The 19,965-nt window shown below is 60.4% G+C and overlaps 1 protein-coding gene and 1 long non-coding RNA gene across 5 annotated transcripts; one reads left to right on the forward strand and one right to left on the reverse strand.

Moving 5' to 3' along the window:
* Positions 1 to 2,819: 2,819 nt before the first annotated feature.
* On the reverse strand, positions 2,820 to 13,772 carry LOC149521909 (interleukin-8-like). 4 transcript variants are annotated; one of them, XM_089772165.1, is made up of 3 exons: positions 5,039 to 5,217; positions 4,086 to 4,203; positions 2,820 to 3,165 (listed from the first exon to the last, which is right to left on the reverse strand). In XM_089772165.1, the coding sequence occupies exons 1-3, from the start codon at positions 5,109 to 5,111 to the stop codon at positions 3,075 to 3,077; spliced, it is 282 nt and encodes a 93-aa protein (XP_089628291.1). In that variant the 5' UTR covers positions 5,112 to 5,217; the 3' UTR covers positions 2,820 to 3,074. The 4 variants fall into 4 exon arrangements, 1 of the variants encoding a protein (XP_089628291.1); XR_016347662.1 differs by lacking the exon at positions 5,039 to 5,217 and adding an exon at positions 13,600 to 13,772 and having other exon boundaries at positions 3,148 to 3,165; XR_016347661.1 differs by lacking the exons at positions 2,820 to 3,165; positions 5,039 to 5,217 and adding exons at positions 12,900 to 13,053; positions 13,600 to 13,772.
* Positions 12,985 to 14,117, forward strand: LOC112546360 (uncharacterized). Its single transcript, XR_003090044.3, has 2 exons — positions 12,985 to 13,203; positions 13,773 to 14,117. It is a non-coding gene; the product is annotated as an uncharacterized LOC112546360 (long non-coding RNA).
* Positions 14,118 to 19,965: the final 5,848 nt, after the last annotated feature.

A 19,965-nucleotide genomic window follows, 5' to 3' on the forward strand; every position in this document is an offset into this window, starting at 1 on the left:
CGGAGCCAGGAATCCCTGCTGCTCTACAGAGGTCGCTACGTGAGAATCAGAAGAATAAATGGGCAGAGGCAGTCTTGGTGTATTTTGTTTCTTGTATCATGCCACAAATGTGTTGCAGCCGCACCTACTGGACAACCGAGTGCACTGTGCGAGGTGATGGACAGCAACCAGCCAGCCCTGCTGTGGAGCGCTCAGGCCTAGATCAAGAAAGGGGCGTAGTGCCTCACTTAACAATGTCCTACTGGAAGCTGTGCAGGGTCAGCGTGTGGCCGCCTGCTTTGTCCACGACTTGAGGGATCTTCTCCAAAGACCTTGTGGGGGCTTCCACCAGGATGGGCCGGCACCCCCCATTAGCTCCCCTACGGTTCCCATAAAGTACCGTATGCAGCTGGGAGCTGCACTTCTGCTGCCCCTCCCCCTGTGCCATGCTGCTCCTTGCCCCTCCGCCTTGGGGCTGCCCCCGGGAACCCCTTGCTTGCAGGGCAGGACTGGGGAGAACAAGGAGGGGGTGCTGATGTCAGAGGGGTGCTCCCCCAGTCCAGCCCCTCTCCACACAGCAGCTCTCTGGTCTTTCCCCTCCTGCCTCGGTGTATGCAGCCTCGCGGAGCCTGAGGCTCCCTGAGCCCCTGTCAGCCCTTCAGGGCGCAGCCCAGGGCTGGCTCAGCAGTTAGTAGCAAGACATTAAGACATTCCCAGGGAAGTACCCCCCCCCCCCCCGGCTCCACCAGCTCAGCCGAGCTCCACCCGTGTCACTGCCGGTGCCGGTTCAACACTGCTTGTGTGTAACCTGGCTTCTGTCTGCTGGAAACATCCACTGGCACCTGCCCCGTTTACATTCATTCTTATGGGAAACCGGAGTCGCGCCATATCGCTGCGCACTTTTCCGGAGCACGGCCACAGGACCAAGCGGGCAGCTGCCGGACTTCGGTGCCTGAGCGCTCCATGTGCGCGCCGCGGACGCTCCCAGGGCCCCCTGCTCTGCGGGGCTGAGAGCCGTCCAGGAGGGGAGGGTGCGGGGAGGGGGGCAGGCGCCAGGCTCATCTGCGGCGCCCCCCTCTGGCGGCGATTCCGGGGGGCTCCACGAGCCCCCCCCCCCCACTGGCCTGCGAGCACCCCCAGAGGTGTTCCCCGGCCCTGCCCGCTGCTCCCCGGCGATCCGGAACAGTCCCGGGGCCCGTCACCGCCTCAGGCAACGCAGCTGGGCCTCTCGCTCTGCACGGCTGCCGAGCGCCACTCCCAGCACTCCCTGGAGGCAGCAGCACACGGAGACCCCCCCCCCCCCCACACACACACACACTCACACTCGTACAGGCTGCAGGGATGCACGGGCCAGCAGCGTGTGGGGCTAGTGGCGGAAGCCGGGGGAACTAGGGAGCAAGGGGGGAGCAGGCAGGGCCCGGGCAGAGCCCCGGCTCCAAGCCTTGGTGGAGCAGGCCCTGGGGCCACGAATGCTCCCGGTCCCCGGGCACCACGCCCACACAACCTGCTGCCTCAGTTGAGCTATCTGCGGGCCAGGATCCAAAGGGGCTGCCTTGTGTGGGGGCAGGGGATCAGGTTCACCAAGTGCGCTACGGCTGCCCCTTGGTGCCTCGTGCGGGCAGCGCCCTGAGCTAAGAGTCTGCTTCCTTAGCCAGCTTCCCCAGCACCGGCCCCGCTCTGCAGAGACGCCAGGGGCTCCGGGAACAAACCAGAACATGCAGCCACTTGGCTCCAGGCAGGCTGGAGGAGACAGCCCAGCTGGGGTGTGCTGCAGGAGGAGGCAGCATCCGCTGCCCCCCCCCTCCCCCCATGCCTTATTCCGGGCAAACACAGAACGAAGGTGCCAAGTAAGTCAAAGATCTGGGCTCTCAGCCGCCCCCAGACACCTGCATCTGTCCACCAGGCCCTGCGTCTCTTCTGAACGAGCCAGACCCACAGGGCTAGCGGAGTGGCCGGCAGCAGTAGAAGACTGTTATCGGCCCTGCGGCACGGGTCCGGGGAGGAGGGTGGAGACACTTGCCAGCGGGTGTGTCAGCTGTTTGCTGAGAGCGGAGGACAGGGGGGCCGGGGCTGCTGGGTCGAGTTCCAGGCTCTTTAAGGGGGCGTGGGACCCTCCTGCACCTCCCTTCCAGCCATCTCCTCCAGCCCCGGCCTCCCCGCAGCCCCCCTCCCTCCTGCCTCGGGCACCTCACGGCAGACCAAGCCCCGGCCCCGACCGGCTCGAGGCCTGACGGGTGGTTCCAGACATTTCCACCTTCCCGGCCCTGCCCCAGCGCCATCCCCGCTGCCGAGAAGTTCTTTCCCCCCTGCCGGGGCAGCCTCTGTCTGCAGCAGGAAGCCTGGGTCCTGGGCTGGGGAGAAAAGTCACCAGCCCCCCCAATGCTGGGCCTGGATCCGATTACTGCTCCGACATGGGGGGGGAGGTGGAGGGATTCTGTCGGTACAGACACCCCAGTGGCATGGACCATCTTTGCTCCCCGCAGTGTCACCGTGGCGACAAGGCCCAACTTTGCTCCCTGCAGTGTCACCGTGGCGACAAGGCCCATCTTTGGTCCCTGCAGTGTCACCGTGGCAACAGGCCCATCTTTGCTCCCCGCAGTATCACCGTGGCAACAGGCCCATCTCTGCTCCCCGCAGTGTCACCGTGGTGACAAGGCCCATCTTTGCTCCCCGCAGTGTCACCGTGGCAACAGGCCCATCTTTGCCCCCCGCAGTGTCACCGTGGCGATATGACCCATCCTTGGGTCTCCACAGTGAACACACAGCCCCATGGCCCATCCCTGTGCAGGAAGCGGGCTGGGGGGATTTCCCACCGACAGTAGCAGCAGCACTGGCACATGTCAGGAAACACTGGACTTTATTGTATCTGTAAGGACTGACAGTGGCTTTGACAGGTCCCTTCCCCATCGCAGGGACCATGGGGACAGGGACACAGGAGGGTGGAGGAGACGGGAGGGGGTTGCCTTAAATAAACAGGGCTGGAAAATAGTTTCTCCAAACCGCGCACTGGGCACGTCGCTCCGTCCACGCAACGTGGGGCGTCAGGCTGGGCTCGGCGCCAGCAGCGGCTTTTCACAGGTGCAGTCCGGGGGCCTTTAAGGGATTTTTTTTGTTTTTCTTTTGCACGTGGCCAGCTGTATCCCCTGGAGATCGACGCAGACTTCCTTCCCCCCGGTGAGCGTCACGCTGCAAGCAGAGAGAGAGCTGTGAGCGGGCGGCCAGACAGAGCTGCCACGGGGCTGGGGACGAAGGCCCTTGTCTCTTGGCCACGAGAGGCTGGCAGAGCTCCTGGGGCCCGGCCCAGCTGCGGCTGTGGGCACGTGGCTCCCCTGGCTGTGACAACGCCTCACTGGGTCCCGGTGAGGCCTTGCCCTATTGCAGTCTGTGCCCTCCCCCACAGACTGGTCAATACACCAGGGCCACGGCCGGCCGCCTGCCCTCAGAATGGCAGCCCCACTAGCGTTGTCACCGCACTGCTGTGCCGGGCTGCTGCCGGCCCCCCCCCCCCCGGTCCAATGCCCCCCAGCTCTGCCAATGCTCTTCGCTGCAGCCCCCTCCTGCAGCTGGAACCCAGAGCCCCTCCAACCGCGGCCATTGCCTCTCGACCCTGCTGAGCTGGGCTTCCGGCTCGCCCAGGATGGGGGCAGCTCTCACGGCTTCCCTGGGGCATCTCTGCTTGCTGCAGTCCTCAGCTACGACTGCCCCGGCTGTGCCATCTGCCAGCATTGCCCCAGTAGCAGCGGCGCTGGGAGACTCACCCATTCGCCGTTCCGTTTGCTGGGGGAGCGGGATCCCGCAGAGTCGGGCTAACGGCCGTGGGCGCTCCCCCTGCCCTGGGGTGTTCCTATGAGCCGTGCAAAACTGGCAGTTCTGGCGCACGGTGAAAACGCACGGCTCTCCCCTCCCAGAGCGCAACAGCTGCCAACGAACCGCGCTGCAAAGCGGCAGTGGTGGTGGGGGCCACCGAGTGGCAGCACAAACGATTGGCTTTGCATATAAACAGAAAGCTCTATGCGTGTCGTTTGGCTGAGTTGGCAGCTTTGTGGACACAGGCGGAAGCAGGTACATCCCACCCCCACCCCCATGTGTCGCCCTGGGATACTCACATCATGGCCTGACGGGAGCAGTTAGGCCCGGTTAGTCTGCAACTTTTGATGTATTTGGGAGAAATTCTTCTAGGAACAAAATTATCTTTCAGGCAGCACGTGGAGCTCTGGCTGAGGACTGGGGAGGAGAGAAGGGGAATCAGTTCCTTTTTTTTCTGGCCCGAGGCCGAGCGGCCCGGGGAGAAGTTCTTACGCTGGCTTTACTCCTGTGCTCGTTAGCAGGAGGAGTTCTGGGGGCTCCCCCGTCCCCTCCCCTATCGGGTCAATGGTTGGTGGGCAGAGGCGGGAACCCGTCCTCCTCTGCACAGAACACGAACTATTCTCTGTTCTACCACTACGCGATTCTTGGGTTTCACTGCGGCGCTCTCTGCCTCAGTTTCCCTGCCGCAGCCTGGGGGTACGGGTAGCGAGACGCCTGCCGGGGCTGGCGAGGCTGAATTCAGTGATGCTGGTGGATGGCTCCCAGAGCCGCGCACACGGGCCATGGAGAGCTGAGTGGCATAGCGGGCAGCTTGCTGCCCACAGACCACAAAGCCCGATCCCCAGTTTCCGGATGGAGCCTGAGGCCAGGCAGGGTCCGGCTCAGCTTCCCAGGGAGTTTGGGGGCAATTTCTTATGCACCTCAGCCCGGCCTGGGCAGACGAACCCCTCAGGCAGCTTCAGAGACCCAGCCTCAGTGAGGGAGGTGGACTCGCACCGAGATGCCCTGAGGCCCAGCCCAAGGCCTGGCCAGCCCCCTCCTTTCTTTGGTCCGCCACTGCCCTTCCCCAGCTCCTGGCCAGGCCCTGCTGCTGGCTCTGCCCAGGCTCCGGGATCTGGCTCTGCCCTGGCTCCGGGATCTGGCACTGCCCGGGCTCCGGGATCAGGCTCTGCCTGGGCTTTGGGATCAGGCACTGCCCGGGCTCCAGGATTAGGCTGTGCCCAGGCTCTGCAGGGGACTGGCCCGTACTCACAGGTATCGCAGTGGGCACCAGTCCAGACAGCTGCCAGCAGCAGCACTGCCAATGTGACGGAGGTGACCCTCATGTCTAGGCGGGATCTCTGCGCGGCGGCTCAGGCTGCGGGCAGGGTGCTCCAGGGGGCGGGGGCCGAGGATGGTGTGGCTGCCCCGGCCGGCCCGTGTGTTTTATAGCCCCGGGCAGGGATTTCCATGGCTGTGGTGAAGGGTGTGTGGAGGTGGGGAAAGGGACGGAGGGACGCGTGATTACTAAGTGCTAATGAGGGAATGGAACCCACGTCCCTCGCAAGGCTCCTGTCCCCAGGAGGGACGCAGCAGGGCTGGAAAGTCTCTTGCTGATCTGATAAGGGACCAGCCTTGCTCACGCTCACGCTCACAGGGGAGGGGGTGGGGGAGGGACAGGCTGAGGATTTCAGGTTTAAATTTAGTCCCTTGCAAACCACACAGGATGAGACTCGATCCCGGCCCGGGGCTTTGCTCAAGGCTGCACCGAGTCTCTTTCCACCCGCCCAGTGACACTGGCCGGATGCCCTGAGAAGGACATGTGAGCCGTCCCACGACGTGCCCATGGTGGCTGGGTCTGGATGGGCTTGGGGGGAGGTTACAACCCCCCCGCCCCGGGCACATTCTGTGTTTCCCTGAGAGCAGCCTGTTTCAGGGAGATCCCAGCTAGGTGCGAAGGTTTCTCCAGGCTCCAAGTAACCAGGCAGCAGCTGCCTATAGACCAGCCACTGACATGAACGAGGTGGGGGTTGATTTCCAGGCGGCCTAGGGGGATCAGGACTGGAGCCGTGTGCAGCAGGGATCCTTGAATAGTTTTCCACAGTTTAAGGCCAGGGTGGAGCACACAATGCAGGCTGGAGAGTCCTAGACTCATAGAAGCCCAGGGCTGGCAGAGCCCTCAGGAGTCATTGAGTCCAGCCCCTGCCCAAAGCAGGACCAACCCCGACTGCATCAGCCCATCCCAGAATTCACCCTGTTCCCCTCTATGGAGCCTCACAGCTTGTGTGTGCCTAGTGCGTCTGCTGGACAGGTCTCCTGCCTGGCCTGGGGCCCTCAAGGGATGAAGATTCCACCACTTCCTTGGGATCTTCTTCCCCTGGTTTTTCACCCTCCCTGTGAGAAATGTGGCCCTGATTTTGACTGGGATTTGACTGAAGCCAGCAGTTTATTTCATCACTCCTACAAGCCTGAAGCAAGAACTTTGCAAATATTGTCTGTGTTTGCCTCCTTTCGCTAACTGTAGCTTTTCTTTCTTTCTTTCTTTCTTTCTTTCTTTCTTTCTTTCTTTCTTTCTTTCTTTCTTTCTTTCTTTCTTCACATAAACCTTGTGATTGTAGGCACTAAAGGATTGGCACTAATGAGATTATTGGGTAAGATCTGAGTCGTATATTGACCTGGGTGCTTGACTGGTCCTTTGGGATCAGAAGAGCTTTTTGGTTTGACAAAAAGGGTATTTAACAGCCACTCATCTGTAAGTCTAGTGGGTTCGGTGCGGCTGCACTGCGGTGACTGAAACGCCTGAGGACCCTGCTTTTCTGACTTCTTGCTCGCCAGTGTGGTGAAGCTGAAGTTTCGTTTTGTTGCTGGTTCGGTATCTCATGGGAGAACAGCCACCAGTTCTGGGGAGGTGCCTGCCCCACTGCTCAGCAGTTTGCCCTGAATTTGGTAGTCTCCGTTGTGACCCAAGGAGGCCAGGTGACGTGGTGTTCCGTAAAACGATATCAAGCGGCATTAATTATATTCCTATCCCTGAATTCTTCATCAAATGAATCTTGTGTCAGCCTTTCCCGCCAGGGACTGACTTGAGAATAACTGGCCCATGACTGGTCACCGCCTCTGCAGCATTAGTACCGCCCAGGCCCCTGGAGTTCCCCAACACATATTAAAAATCAACAGCTGCATCCTGAAAGCTCCTCAGCCAAGGCTTGGCTAATCGAGGGTCCCTCAAAGTCCTTTCGCCTCACGAAGTTGCTGATTTTAATCATGAAAATGCTCTTGAATCTACATCCGCGGAGTGATGGTCCTGAAAAGTGATGGGCTCCTTTGTATCACAAACCAGACATTTGGTTAAGGGTCCCAGAGACACCCCCCCCCCCCCCCGATGCAGCACTGGTGAGGTTCAAAGTGATCTAAAATCCCTGTGAGCATGTAAGTCGCTTTAAGAATTGGTATGTGGCAGCAGAGCCAGAGTCCAGCTTGTGGTGCAATTGGGGGTTGTCTGGACCAGGGGTTCCCAAGATACTGCCCCCCTAATTTGTGCAGTTTTATCGTTTTCAGAGTCTTATAGCTTTTTTATGAGTCCTTCCAGTTGTCACTCGGGGGCATAGAAGAGGGAGGGCAGGAGAGGAAGGGGTGTCCTGACGAAGGGGATGAGCAGGAGAGGAAGGGGTGTCCTGACGAAGGGGATGAGCAGGAGAGGAAGGGGTGTCCTGACGAAGGGGATGAGCAGGAGAGGAAGGGGTGTCCTGATGAAGAGGGAGGGCAGGAGAGGAAGGGGTGTCCTGATGAAGAGGATGGGAAGAAGAGGAAGGGGTGTCCTGACGAAGGGGATGAGCAGGAGAGGAAGGGGTGTCCTGACAAAGGGGAGGGCAGGAGAGGAAGGGGTGTCCTGACGAAGAGGGAGGGCAGGAGAGGAAGGGGTGTCCTGACGAAGAGGGAGGGCAGGAGAGGAAGGAGTGTCCTGACGAAGGGGATGGGAAGGAGAGGAAGGGGTGTCCTGACAAAGGGGAGGGCAGGAGAGGAAGGGGTGTCCTGACGAAGGGGATGGGCAGGAAGTCCAGCTGAGCTTTTCAGATTCATAAGGGCAGCCTGGCCATTGGCCTTTGCTATTTTATTCATATTTCTAACTTCAAACAGAGGAAAGACACATGCACACCTATAGAATATACACATTCAGGGGATTACAAGCTCTCCAGTGATAGGTTACCTGTAATATTTTGCATAAGGCATAATTGAGTTAGGCATTTTCATAAAGAATATGAAATACCCCATCACACAGACAAACAGAATAAACAATTCAGTAAGTCATAACTTCTCCAGTGATTTATCACGTGAAGTATCTCACATAAAGTATATTCCAGTTGTATCGTATCGATATTAAGAAGCATATTCCCATAAAAAAAATGGAAAGCCCCATCGCACAGAGAATCCTACAATTGAGGGTTTATTCTATAACTAGCCAATTAGCCCGTCATAAGATGGGATTTTCAGGTCTCTCCCCCACGTTGGTCTTCTCTCCTGAGCCTCCAGTCTCTTGCTCCGTCTGTCTCTCTCTCTCTCCTCCACCTTCTGCCTCTTTCTCCATCTCTCCCTTTCTCTTCTCCTCCTCCTCCTGCCTCTCACTCTCTGCTCTGCTCTGTCTCCGTTGGGGATGCACGCTCATCCAGGCCCCACCCCCTGGGCGTGTACATCACTGCCCCACCTCCCTTTGCCCCCCACTGTGATGCTCGGCTGACTTCTGCGCTGCTCAGCTGGGCCGCCACGTGGGAGCAAGCAGCACAAGCGACCGTTTGGGCCCTGCACTCCCCATGCAGCACCCCCGTGTTGCATGAGGAGTGTGGGGACCAAACGGCTGCTTGCCCTGCTTGTTCTCACACAGTGGCCCAGCTGAGCGGCGCAAAAGTCAGCCGAGTGCCACAGCGGGAGGCAACAGCACTACCCAGAGGAAACAGCCAGGGGGCGGGGCCTGGACGAGTGTGTGTCTCTGATGTCAGGAAAGGGCGCCAGATTCAAAAGGAGGAAAGCGGAGCGGACACGGAGGAGACAGAGAGGAGAATGGAGGAGGCGGAGGACAGCGAGAGAGAGAGTGAGAGAGACGCAGCAGGAGGAGGAGAAGAGAAACACAGAGTGAGAGGCGGGAGGGGAGAAGAGAAAGAGAGAGAGATGGAGAGAGAGGCAGGAGGCGGACGAGAGCTGAGAGAGAGGAGGCAGTAGGAGGAGAAGAGAGAGAGAGGCCGTTTGCGCCACTTGCTCCCACGTGGCGGCCCGGCTGAGCGGCACAGAAGTCAGCCGAGCGCCACGGCTGGAGGCAAAGGGGGCAGGGCAGTAACGTGCGTGCATCCCCAACGGAGACAGAGGAGAGCAGAGAGAGAGTGAGAAGCAAGAGGGGGAGAAGAAAAAGAGAGAGATGGAGAGAGAGGCAGAAGGTGGAGGAAAGCTGAGGCGGCTGGGAGGCAGTAGGAGGAGCAGAGAGTGAGAGAGAGACAGAGTGAGAGACTGGAGGCTCAGGAGAAAAGACTGATGTGGAGGAGAGACCTGAAAATCCCGTCTTATGACAGGCTAATTGGCTAGTATAATTAGATGGACCACATCAGTAATAAAACAAGTCACCTGTAGGCAATCCAGCCCTTGGGTCCCATTGAAATAGCCCAGTCTAGTATAGCGAGAGGTTAGTGACAACCCGACTCGCCGTATGTAAAGGTCACCTCCCCAAAGGAGAAGGCAGATCTCATCCAATAATCATGCTGGTGCCAAACAGTAACTAAAACTAAATGTTCAGTAATAAAAAGAAAAGAGGAGAGAGTTGCAAACAGTGAAAAGATCCACGGACGTACTAGTGACTTCCATTGTTCAGCATTCAGGATCACGGCAGTGATGGGATAAACTACTGGCTTGTAAAAGTCTCTCTGGAATCATCCCAGCGAGAACGTCAGAATCCAAAGGCAATTTCGGTGTAGTCTGGTACAGGTTTTCCATGCATTTCCCAGGCTTTTCCATAGGATTATTTGGAAGATCTCCATCTTATGACTCGGCCTTTCCTGGTCAAAGATGAAGCAGACTAGAGATGAAAGCCTCAGGCCCAAAGCTTTCCTGTGTAATTCTTCTGGCCATCTGATGAGACTCCTCCCGAATGTGCTTTCCCTGGTGGAAGAATAGTTGATGTGGACCTTGGCTTTGAAGCAAATCTAGTTCCTGTGCAGACACTGGTACCCAGTTACTCTCTTACACAGAGGGCAAGTAGCCAGCCCCTCATTGTGACAGAGACCACAGAGACGACATTGTCAGTTTCCTGCAGCATCTCACATCTTCCATCTTAAGGATACTTGGACACAGTCACCTACATAGTTAAGTCAATTAACTCCTGAAAGAGAATTATCATCTACAAGCTAATGTGGTTACATGGTAAAACTTCTTACAAGGTGACAAATACACTCAGCATCTACCCACAGTCTCTTATCGATACAGGGCAAATGAGCTGGGGACTGCTCATTTAATTGCTATTTGTTTGACACCCCTACATGAGCGGGCTGAGAGTGATAACTGCAGTGTCCCCTGTTAAGTTATTACGGGAACACACAGGCTGGCTGATCTGTCGGTGGCACGTCATCATCTACCTCTTTGATCGCTGACAAGAAACAGTCTTAATGTAGATCTAATCAGGGGATCTCGAACAGGGGACCAGGACTCCTTGGGGATGGGGAGGCTATTACGTGGCCAGCCTGTCGGGGGGGGGGGGGGGAGAGAGGAAGGCTGGGCAAGCTGCCAGCCTAGCAAACAGGCATAGGCAGTAGAGTGCGTGGGCCTGGTAGCGAGGAGTTGAATGGCAAGGGGAAGCCCAGGGATCAGAAACTCCTCCCTGTGCAGTTCGGCATGGGAAGCCAGGGAGCAGGAGCTGCTGGCCGGATGCCCAGCTCTGAAGGCAGTGCTGCTGCCACCAGCAGTGCAGAGGACAGGGTGGCATGGTACAGCATGTCTCCAGCATCCCCTCTGTGCTGCTGCAGAACAAAACTCACTCCTGGGCCGCTGCCTGGAAATCAGCCCCCACCTCGTTCATGTCAGTGGCTGGTCTATAGGCAGCTGCTGCCTGGTTACTTGGAGCCTGGAGAAACCTTCACACCTAGCTGGGATCTCCCCGAAACAGGCTGCTCTCAGGGAAACACAGAATGTGCCCGGGGCGGGGGGGGGGTTGTAACCTCCCCCCAAACCCATCCAGACCCAGCCACCATGGGCACGTCGTGGGCCGGCTCCTGTGTCCTTCTCAGGGCATCCGACCAGTGTCACTGGGCGGGTGGAAAGAGACTCGGTGCAGCCTTGAGCAAAGCCCCGGGCCGGGATCGAGTCTCATCCTGTGTGGTTTGCAAGGGACTAAATTTAAACCTGAAATCCTCAGTCTGTCCCTCCCCCACCCCCTCTCCTGTGAGCGTGAGCAAGGCTGGTCCCTTATCAGATCAGCAAGAGACTTTCCAGCCCTTCTGCGTCCCTCCTGGGGACAGGAGCCTTGCGAGGGACGTGGGTTCCATTCCCTCATTAGCACTTAGTAATCACGCGTCCCTCCGTCCCTTTCCCCACCTCCACACGCCCTTCACCACAGCCATGGAAATCCCTGCCCGGGGCTATAAAACACACGGGCTGGCCGGGGCAGCCACACCATCCTCGGCCCCCGCCCCCTGGAGCACCCTGCCCGCAGCCTGAGCCGCTGTGCAGAGATCCCGCCTGGACATGAGGGTCACCTCCGTCACATTGGCAGCGCTGCTGCTGGCAGCTGTCTGGACTGGTGCCCACTGCGATACCTGTGAGTACGGGCCAGCCCCCCGCGTCGCCTGCAGAGCCTGGGCAGAGCCTAATCCTGGAGCCCGGGCAGAGCCAGATCCCGGAGCCCAGGCAGAGCCAGATCCCGGAGCCCGGGCAGTGCCAGATCCCAGAGCCCAGGCAGTGCCTGATCCCAGAGCCCGGGCAGTGCCAGATCCCGGAGCCCGGGCAGTGCCTGATCCCAGAGCCCGGGCAGTGCCAGATCCCAGAGCCCAGGCAGTGCCAGATCCCGGAGCCCGGGCAGTGCCAGATCCCAGAGCCCGGGCAGTGCCAGATCCCAGAGCCCAGGCAGTGCCAGATCCCGGAGCCCAGGCAGTGCCTGATCCCAGAGCCCGGGCAGTGCCAGATCCCGGAGCCCGGGCAGTGCCTGATCCCAGAGCCCGGGCAGTGCCAGATCCCAGAGCCCAGGCAGTGCCAGATCCCGGAGCCCGGGCAGTGCCAGATCCCGGAGCCAGGGCAGTGCCAGATCCCGGAGCCTGGGCAGAGCCAGCAGCAGGGCCTGGCCAGGAGCTGGGGAAGGGCAGTGGCGGACCAAAGAAAGGAGGGGGCTGGCCAGGCCTTGGGCTGGGCCTCAGGGCATCTCGGTGCGAGTCCACCTCCCTCACTGAGGCTGGGTCTCTGAAGCTGCCTGAGGGGTTCGTCTGCCCAGGCCGGGCTGAGGTGCATAAGAAATTGCCCCCAAACTCCCTGGGAAGCTGAGCCGGACCCTGCCCGGCCTCAGGCTCCATCCGGAAACTGGGGATCGGGCTTTGTGGTCTGTGGGCAGCAAGCTGCCCGCTATGCCACTCAGCTCTCCATGGCCCGTGTGCGCGGCTCTGGGAGCCATCCACCAGCATCACTGAATTCAGCCTCGCCAGCCCCGGCAGGCGTCTCGCTACCCGTACCCCCAGGCTGCGGCAGGGAAACTGAGGCAGAGAGCGCCGCAATGAAACCCAAGAATCGCGTAGTGGTAGAACAGAGAATAGTTCGTGTTCTGTGCAGAGGAGGACGGGTTCCCGCCTCTGCCCACCAACCATTGACCCGATGGGGGAGGGGACGGGGGAGCCCCCAGAACTCCTCCTGCTAACGAGCACAGGAGTAAAGCCAGCGTAAGAACTTCTCCCCGGGCCGCTCGGCCTCGGGCCAGAAAAAAAAGGAACTGATTCCCCTTCTCTCCTCCCCAGTCCTCAGCCAGAGCTCCACGTGCTGCCTGAAAGATAATTTTGTTCCTAGAAGAATTTCTCCCAAATACATCAAAAGTTGCAGACTAACCGGGCCTAACTGCTCCCGCCAGGCCATGATGTGAGTATCCCAGGGCGACGGGTGGGGGTGGGGGTGGGATGTACCTGCTTCCGCCTGTGTCCACAAAGCTGCCAACTCAGCCAAACGACACGCATAGAGCTTTCTGTTTATATGCAAAGCCAATCGTTTGTGCTGCCACTCGGTGGCCCCCACCGCCACTGCCGCTTTGCAGCGCGGTTCGTTGGCAGCTGTTGCGCTCTGGGAGGGGAGAGCCGTGCGTTTTCACCGTGCGCCAGAACTGCCAGTTTTGCACGGCTCATAGGAACACCCCAGGGCAGGGGGAGCGCCCACGGCCGTTAGCCCGACTCTGCGGGATCCCGCTCCCCCAGCAAACGGAACGGCGAATGGGTGAGTCTCCCAGCGCCGCTGCTACTGGGGCAATGCTGGCAGATGGCACAGCCGGGGCAGTCGTAGCTGAGGACTGCAGCAAGCAGAGATGCCCCAGGGAAGCCGTGAGAGCTGCCCCCATCCTGGGCGAGCCGGAAGCCCAGCTCAGCAGGGTCGAGAGGCAATGGCCGCGGTTGGAGGGGCTCTGGGTTCCAGCAGCAGGAGGGGGCTGCAGCGAAGAGCATTGGCGGAGCTGGGGGGCATGGGACCGGGGGGGGGGGCGGCAGCAGCCCGGCACAGCAGTGCGGTGACAACGCTGGTGGAGCTGCCATTCTGAGGGCAGGCGGCCGGCCGTGGCCCTGGTGTATTGACCAGTCTGTGGGGGAGGGCACAGACTGCAATAGGGCAAGGCCTTACCGGGACGCAGTGAGGCGTTGTCACAGCCAGGGGAGCCACGTGCCCACAGCCGCAGCTGGGCCGGGCCCCAGGAGCTCTGCCAGCCTCTCGTGGCCAAGAGACAAGGGCCTTCGTCCCCAGCCCCGTGGCAGCTCTGTCTGGCCGCCCGTTCACAGCTCTCTCTCTGCTTGCAGCGTGACGCTCACCGGGGGGAAGGAAGTCTGCGTCGATCTCCAGGGGATACAGCTGGCCACGTGCAAAAGAAAAACAAAAAAAATCCCTTAAAGGCCCCCGGACTGCACCTGTGAAAAGCGGCCGCTGGCGCCGAGCCCAGCCTGACGCCCCACGTTGCGTGGACGGAGCGACGTGCCCAGTGCGCGGTTTGGAGAAACTATTTTCCAGCCCTGTTTATTTAAGGCAACCCCCTCCCGTCTCCTCCACCCTCCGGTGTCCCTGTCCCCGTGGTCCCTGCGATGGGGAAGGGACCTGTCAAAGCCACTGTCAGTCCTTACAGATACAATAAAGTCCAGTGTTTCCTGACATGTGCCAGTGCTGCTGCTACTGTCGGTGGGAAATCCCCCCAGCCCGCTTCCTGCACAGGGATGGGCCATGGGGCTGTGTGTTCACTGTGGAGACCCAAGGATGGGTCATATCGCCACGGTGACACTGCGGGGAGCAAAGATGGGCCTGTTGCCACGGTGACACTGCGGGGAGCAAAGATGGGCCTTGTCACCACGGTGACACTGCGGGGAGCAAAGTTGGGCCTTGTTGCCACGGTGACACTGCAGGGAGCAAAGTTGGGCCTTGTCGCCACGGTGACACTGCGGGGAGCAAAGATGGTCCATGCCACCGCGGTGTCTGTACCGACAGAATCCCTCCACCTCCCCCTCCATGTCAGAGCAGGAATCGGATCCAGGCCCAGCGTTGGGGGGGGCTGGTGACTTCTCTCCCCAGCCCAGCACCCAGGCTTCCTGCTGCAGACAGAGGCTGCCCCGGCAGGGGGGAAAGAACTTCTCGGCAGCGGGGGTGGCGCTGGGGCAGGGCCGGGAAGGTGGAAATGTCTGGAACCACCCGTCAGGCCTCGAGCCGGTCGGGGCCGGGGCTTGGTCTGCCGTGAGGTGCCCGAGGCAGGAGGGAGGGGGGCTGGAGGAGATGGCTGGAAGGGAGGTGCAGGCGCAGGAGGGTCCCACGCCCCCTTAAAGAGCCTGGAACTCGACCCAGCAGCCCCGGCCCCCCTGTGCTCGGCTCTCAGCAAACAGCTGTGACACCCGCTGGCAAGTGTCTCCACCCTCCTTCCCGGACCCGTGCCGCAGGGCCGATAACAGTCTTCTACTGCTGCCGGCCACTCCACTAGCCCTGTGGGTCTGGCTCGTTCAGAAGAGACGCAGGGCCTGGTGGACAGATGCAGGTGTCTGGGGGCAGCTGAGAGCCCAGATCTTTGACTTACTTGGCACCTTCGTTCTGTGTTTGCCCGGAATAAGGCATTGGGGGGGGGGGGAGGGGGCAGCGGATGCCGCCTCCTCCTGCAGCACACCCCAGCTGGGCTGTCTCCTCCAGCCTGCCTGGAGCCAAGTGGCTGCATGTTCTGGTTTGTTCCCGGAGCCCCTGGCGTCTCTGCAGAGCGGGGCCGGTGCTGGGGAAGCTGGCTAAGGAAGCAGACTCCTAGCTCAGGGCGCTGCCCGCACGAGGCACCAAGGGGCAGCCGTAGCGCACTTGGTGAACCTGATCCCCTGCCCCCACACAAGGCAGCCCCTTTGGATCCTGGCCCGCAGATAGCTCAACTGAGGCAGCAGGTTGTGTGGGCGTGGTGCCCGGGGACCGGGAGCATTCGTGGCCCCAGGGCCTGCTCCACCAAGGCTTGGAGCCGGGGCTCTGCCCGGGCCCTGCCTGCTCCCCCCTTGCTCCCTAGTTCCCCTGGCTTCCGCCACTAGCCCCACACGCTGCTGGCCCGTGCATCCCTGCAGCCTGTACGAGAGTGAGTGTGAGTGTGTGTGTGTGTGTGTGGGGGGGGTCTCCGTGCGCTGCTGCCTTCAGGGAGTGCGTGGAGAGGCGCTTGGCAGCCGTGCAGAGCGAGAGGCCCAGCTGCGTTGCCTGAGGCGGTGACAGGCCTCGGGACTGTTCCGGATCGCCGGGGAGCAGCGGGCAGGGCCGGGGAACACCTCTGGGGGGTGCTCGCAGGCCAGCGGGGGGGGGGGGGAGGGCCGGCAGGCAGCTCGTGGAGCCCCCCGGAACCACCGCCAGAGGGGGGCGCCACAGGTGACCCTGGCACCTGCTCCCGCCCCCCCCGCACCCTACGGCACCGCATGGCTCCCTCCTTCGGGGTCTCCCAGGTGGTTGTTTTTCTGGCCTCTCAGGACAATGGGCCAACATCCATCAATCGCCATTCACTGCCCACAGAACATCCGAGGGGCCATGGAGCCCACAGCGACAGTTGCCTGCTCCCTGGCAGGGAACAAATTGTCACAGCTCCCCCGATCTGGGGATTTCCCTGTGCACACACACACACAGACACACACGCATGTACACACAGACACACATACCCAGACACACACACACGCAGACACGCACGCATGTACACTCAGACACACATACCCAGACACACACACACGCAGACACGCACGCATGTACACACAGACACACATACCCAGACACACACACACACAGACACGCACGCATGTACACACAGACACACATACCCAGACACACACAGACACACACGCATGCACACACAGACATGAATGCACACAGATATGCACAACTACCCACACAGAGACATGCGCACACAGACACGCATGCGTGCGGCCACAGACATGCACGCACGCACACAGAGACATGCACACACAGATACACATGTGCATGCACACACACACACAGATACAGGGTTGCATGCACACACAGACATGCATGCGTGAACACACACAGACACGTGCACACACACGTGCACACACACAGACACGTATGAGCACACATACAAACATGCACACACAGACCACCCCGAGGAGAGAGCTCGCAAAAGCACGTGGGCATATCCCCTGAGTTGACTCCGGACCAAGGGGCAGAAGCAGCTGACACAATTGAGAGAAATCACGACGTGTTTTCTACGGAGCCCGGTAAGAGAACTTTTACCACGACAGCATCAGCCATTCAGAGGTGGAGGGGACCGTTAAGCAAAGTGAGGGGAGATTCAAGCCGAGGTTAAGGAAATGCTGGAACTCAGAGTCAGAGCAGTCGCACAGCCAGTGGGCTAGTCCCATTGTGTTGGTCCCAAGCCTGATGGAAACCTACGATTTTGCAATGACTTCTGATAGCTAAACAGGCAAAACCTCTTGGTGTCGATGGCGCTGGGACCATGCGCTACAGCAGCCCAGTCGGGAGCGTTTCTCCCACCTCAGAGCCCCCTTTGGAAATGCTGGAGGCCGTGGGGGCTCTGTGACGGACCGAGCCATCTGCTGAGGGCGTCTGCTCAGGGCGAATTGCTCAAACCAGGGCTTGTTACGGCCCCCAGGCTGGAGACCTTCCAAACAGGCCACACACCGGCCACACCGAGCGCTCCAGCTGCCAATCCAGCCAGCAGGAAGCCTCACGAGCAAAACCCCTCGGACACCCCAGCTCTCCCTGTGCCACAGTCAGCCCCGGGCCTGCACACAGGTGAGGGGTTATAGGACCCAACCTCACCTACCCCCAACCAGTCCTCCCACTGCCAAAGAACCAGCCACAGACCCCCGGTCAGTTTACAGCCTGGATCTTCCCCACAAGAGCTCGCTGGGCCAGGCCTTTAGAATCGAACCTCTAGAGGTTTATTAACAAAGGAAAGAAAAGGCGGAGAGTGCGGTTGCTGTGGAGAATACGTCACACGCTCCAATCCCCGAGTTCTCGCACAGACTGTCAGCAGAGATGTTCCAAACCGCCAGCCAAGAAGTCCCTGGTGCCCATCCTATGGCAGGACGGGTCAGCAGCCCTTCCCGGCTCTGTGCCCCAGCTGGGAGCAGTAGCAGAACTGAAGACAAGATGAAGTCTGCCTCCTGGCACTTTCTATCCATCCCTGGTGTCTCCCAAGCTGGAGCGGGTCACGTGGCCCAGTGACCTGTCCCTGTGTCCCCTGCCAGCAGCCATTATGCCCTGGCTGGTTGCAGGTTTCCAGTCTCAGGTGTGTGGGGGCCACCCTGAGAGCCACTGTCCCTGGGGCCCTGCCAGTTAGCACAGTCACTGCACAACCCTTCTGTGACGGCGCATTGGGGGTCCCCCGTCTCCTGCACCCCGAAATGGCACAAACAGACTGCACCAGCCAGTGGAATAGAGGAAGTTTATTGCCTCTCCAAGATACAGCACAGCACAGATGTAATCTGGTCACAGAGCTGGGCTAGGATGCCTCAGGCCCCCTTGAGATGGGGGGAGACTTGGCCCCTAAACTCCAGCCCCTTTCCCTAGGCTGTCTCCTCCATGCTCCCAGACAGCAACTAACCAACACTCTTCCAGCCCTGCCCCCCAGCCAGGGCAGCCTCCACCTTCCTTTGTCCCTCTCCATGGGGGGTGTCTGGCCATACCGGTTGAGAGATCCTTTTGCATAGTGACTCATCCTGTTTTGCTGGGTCGTGGTACCCACGGCAGCAGTGGGGGTTACCACAGAGCCAGCAGCATAGAAACCAGCCAGGTTCCCTCACTACGTCACAGTTCTTCCCCCTCCAAGAGCGAACTGAGTAGGGTCACTCCGCTCGTGACCTAGGGAAGTTCGGGTCCTCTGCGTGGGAAGCCGCCCTGGGGACCTGGGTGCTCCCCTTGACTCGAGCCGGCTGTGGCGAGGCCCCACATGAGCTGGCTTCCCTCTGTCCACTTGCCGCACCGCTCCAGGGCGACTGGCACAGGCCTGTCCTCGGGGGTCACACCCACCCTTACGCTGGCCTTGATCTCTGGCCAGGGTCTCTCGGGCCGGGGCCATGAGCCCAGCAAGCCTTCTCTGGACAGCCAGGGTGGCTCCCACACCCGATGCTCCATCCAGGGGGGCTTCCCCTCCCATAACTCTCTCAGCAAGCCCAGAGGGTCCTCTATATGGGGTAGGGACCCCCAAGCCGCTTTCCTCCTGTTGGGCCTTCCTGCCCCTCTGGCAGGAGTCACAGGACCGGCAGTACCGCTGCACGGCTGTAAAGATTCCCGGCCAATAGAAGTGTTGGAGCAGCCTCAGCCGGGTGCTCCGGATCCCCCGGTGGCCCGCAACAGGGACGTCATGGGCCAAATACAGCAGCTTGAGGCGATACTTTCGGGGGAGGACCAGCGGCCGCTGGGCCCCCCATGCCCTCACCTTCCTGGGGGGAAGCCATTCCCGGAACAGGAATCCACGCTCCCACAGGAATCTCTCCTGGCCACCTCTCCCCAGGGGCTGAACTGCACGGAGGCCAGCTTGGTCCCTCAGCCTCTGCAAGGAGGGGTCTGCCTGCACCTCAGCCTGGAATTCAGCTCCTGAAGCAGGGATCGGGACCTGTTCCCCACCTTTGCCTAGGTCCGGAGTCCCAGCCTGGCTGGACCCCGTGTCCACTGGGATGGGACCCTGAGGACTCTGCTGGGAGCCCTTCCCTGGACCCAGGTTGCCATTCCCCCACTGGCTCTGGCTCCGGGTGGTGACTAGAGCCCGCTGGGATTCATGGGGCCACTCCTCTAGGTCATTCCCCATCAGCACCTCGGTGGGCAAGTGCGGGTACACCCCCACTTCCTTGAGACCTTCCTTGGCCCCCCATTTCAGATGCACCCTGGCTACACGCACCTTAAACGGGGACCCGTCTATGCCCTTCAGGGTCAGCTGGGTGTGGGGTAGTATCCGGTCTGGGGCCACTATGTCGGATCGGGCCAGCGTCACCTCCGCCCCCGTGTCCCAGAAACCCGTCACCTTCCTACCATCCACCTCCAGGGGTATGAGGCACTCGCTCCGCAGGGGCCGCCCTGCCCCCACCTGGTACACGGAGAAATCCGCCTCCTGAGAATCAGACCTCCCAGGGGAGGTGCACTGAGCATCCTTCCCCCCACTCTGAGCTGAGGTTTGCCTGCCAGCCCCTGCCTCTGGGGCAGCCTGCCCTTCCTCCCGCCCCAGCCAGTTAACCCTGGAAAGTCCCCGGTCCTGGGACCTGGTGCACTGAGCCCTCTTGTGGCCTTTTTGCCCACAGCGATGGCAAGTTAGGCTTTGGGCTGTCTCTGTTCAGGCCCTGGCTGGTTCTCTGGGGCACAGACGACCTGTTCCTTGGGCTCGCCTCGTAGTTGACTCCCTCCGTCGCTCAGCCGAGATCCGGTCTCTGCGCGATTCCCTTTCTCTCCGGGACTCCCGTTCACACCCGGACCGGCTCTCCGTGAACTCATCCGCCAGCCTCCCGGCCTCCTGGGGGTTCTCTGGTCTCCAGTCCT

Source organism: Pelodiscus sinensis, chromosome 21, assembly GCF_052426305.1.
Source record: "Pelodiscus sinensis isolate ZL-2025 chromosome 21, ASM5242630v1, whole genome shotgun sequence".
In the NCBI taxonomy this organism is placed as follows: domain Eukaryota; kingdom Metazoa; phylum Chordata; order Testudines; family Trionychidae; genus Pelodiscus; species Pelodiscus sinensis.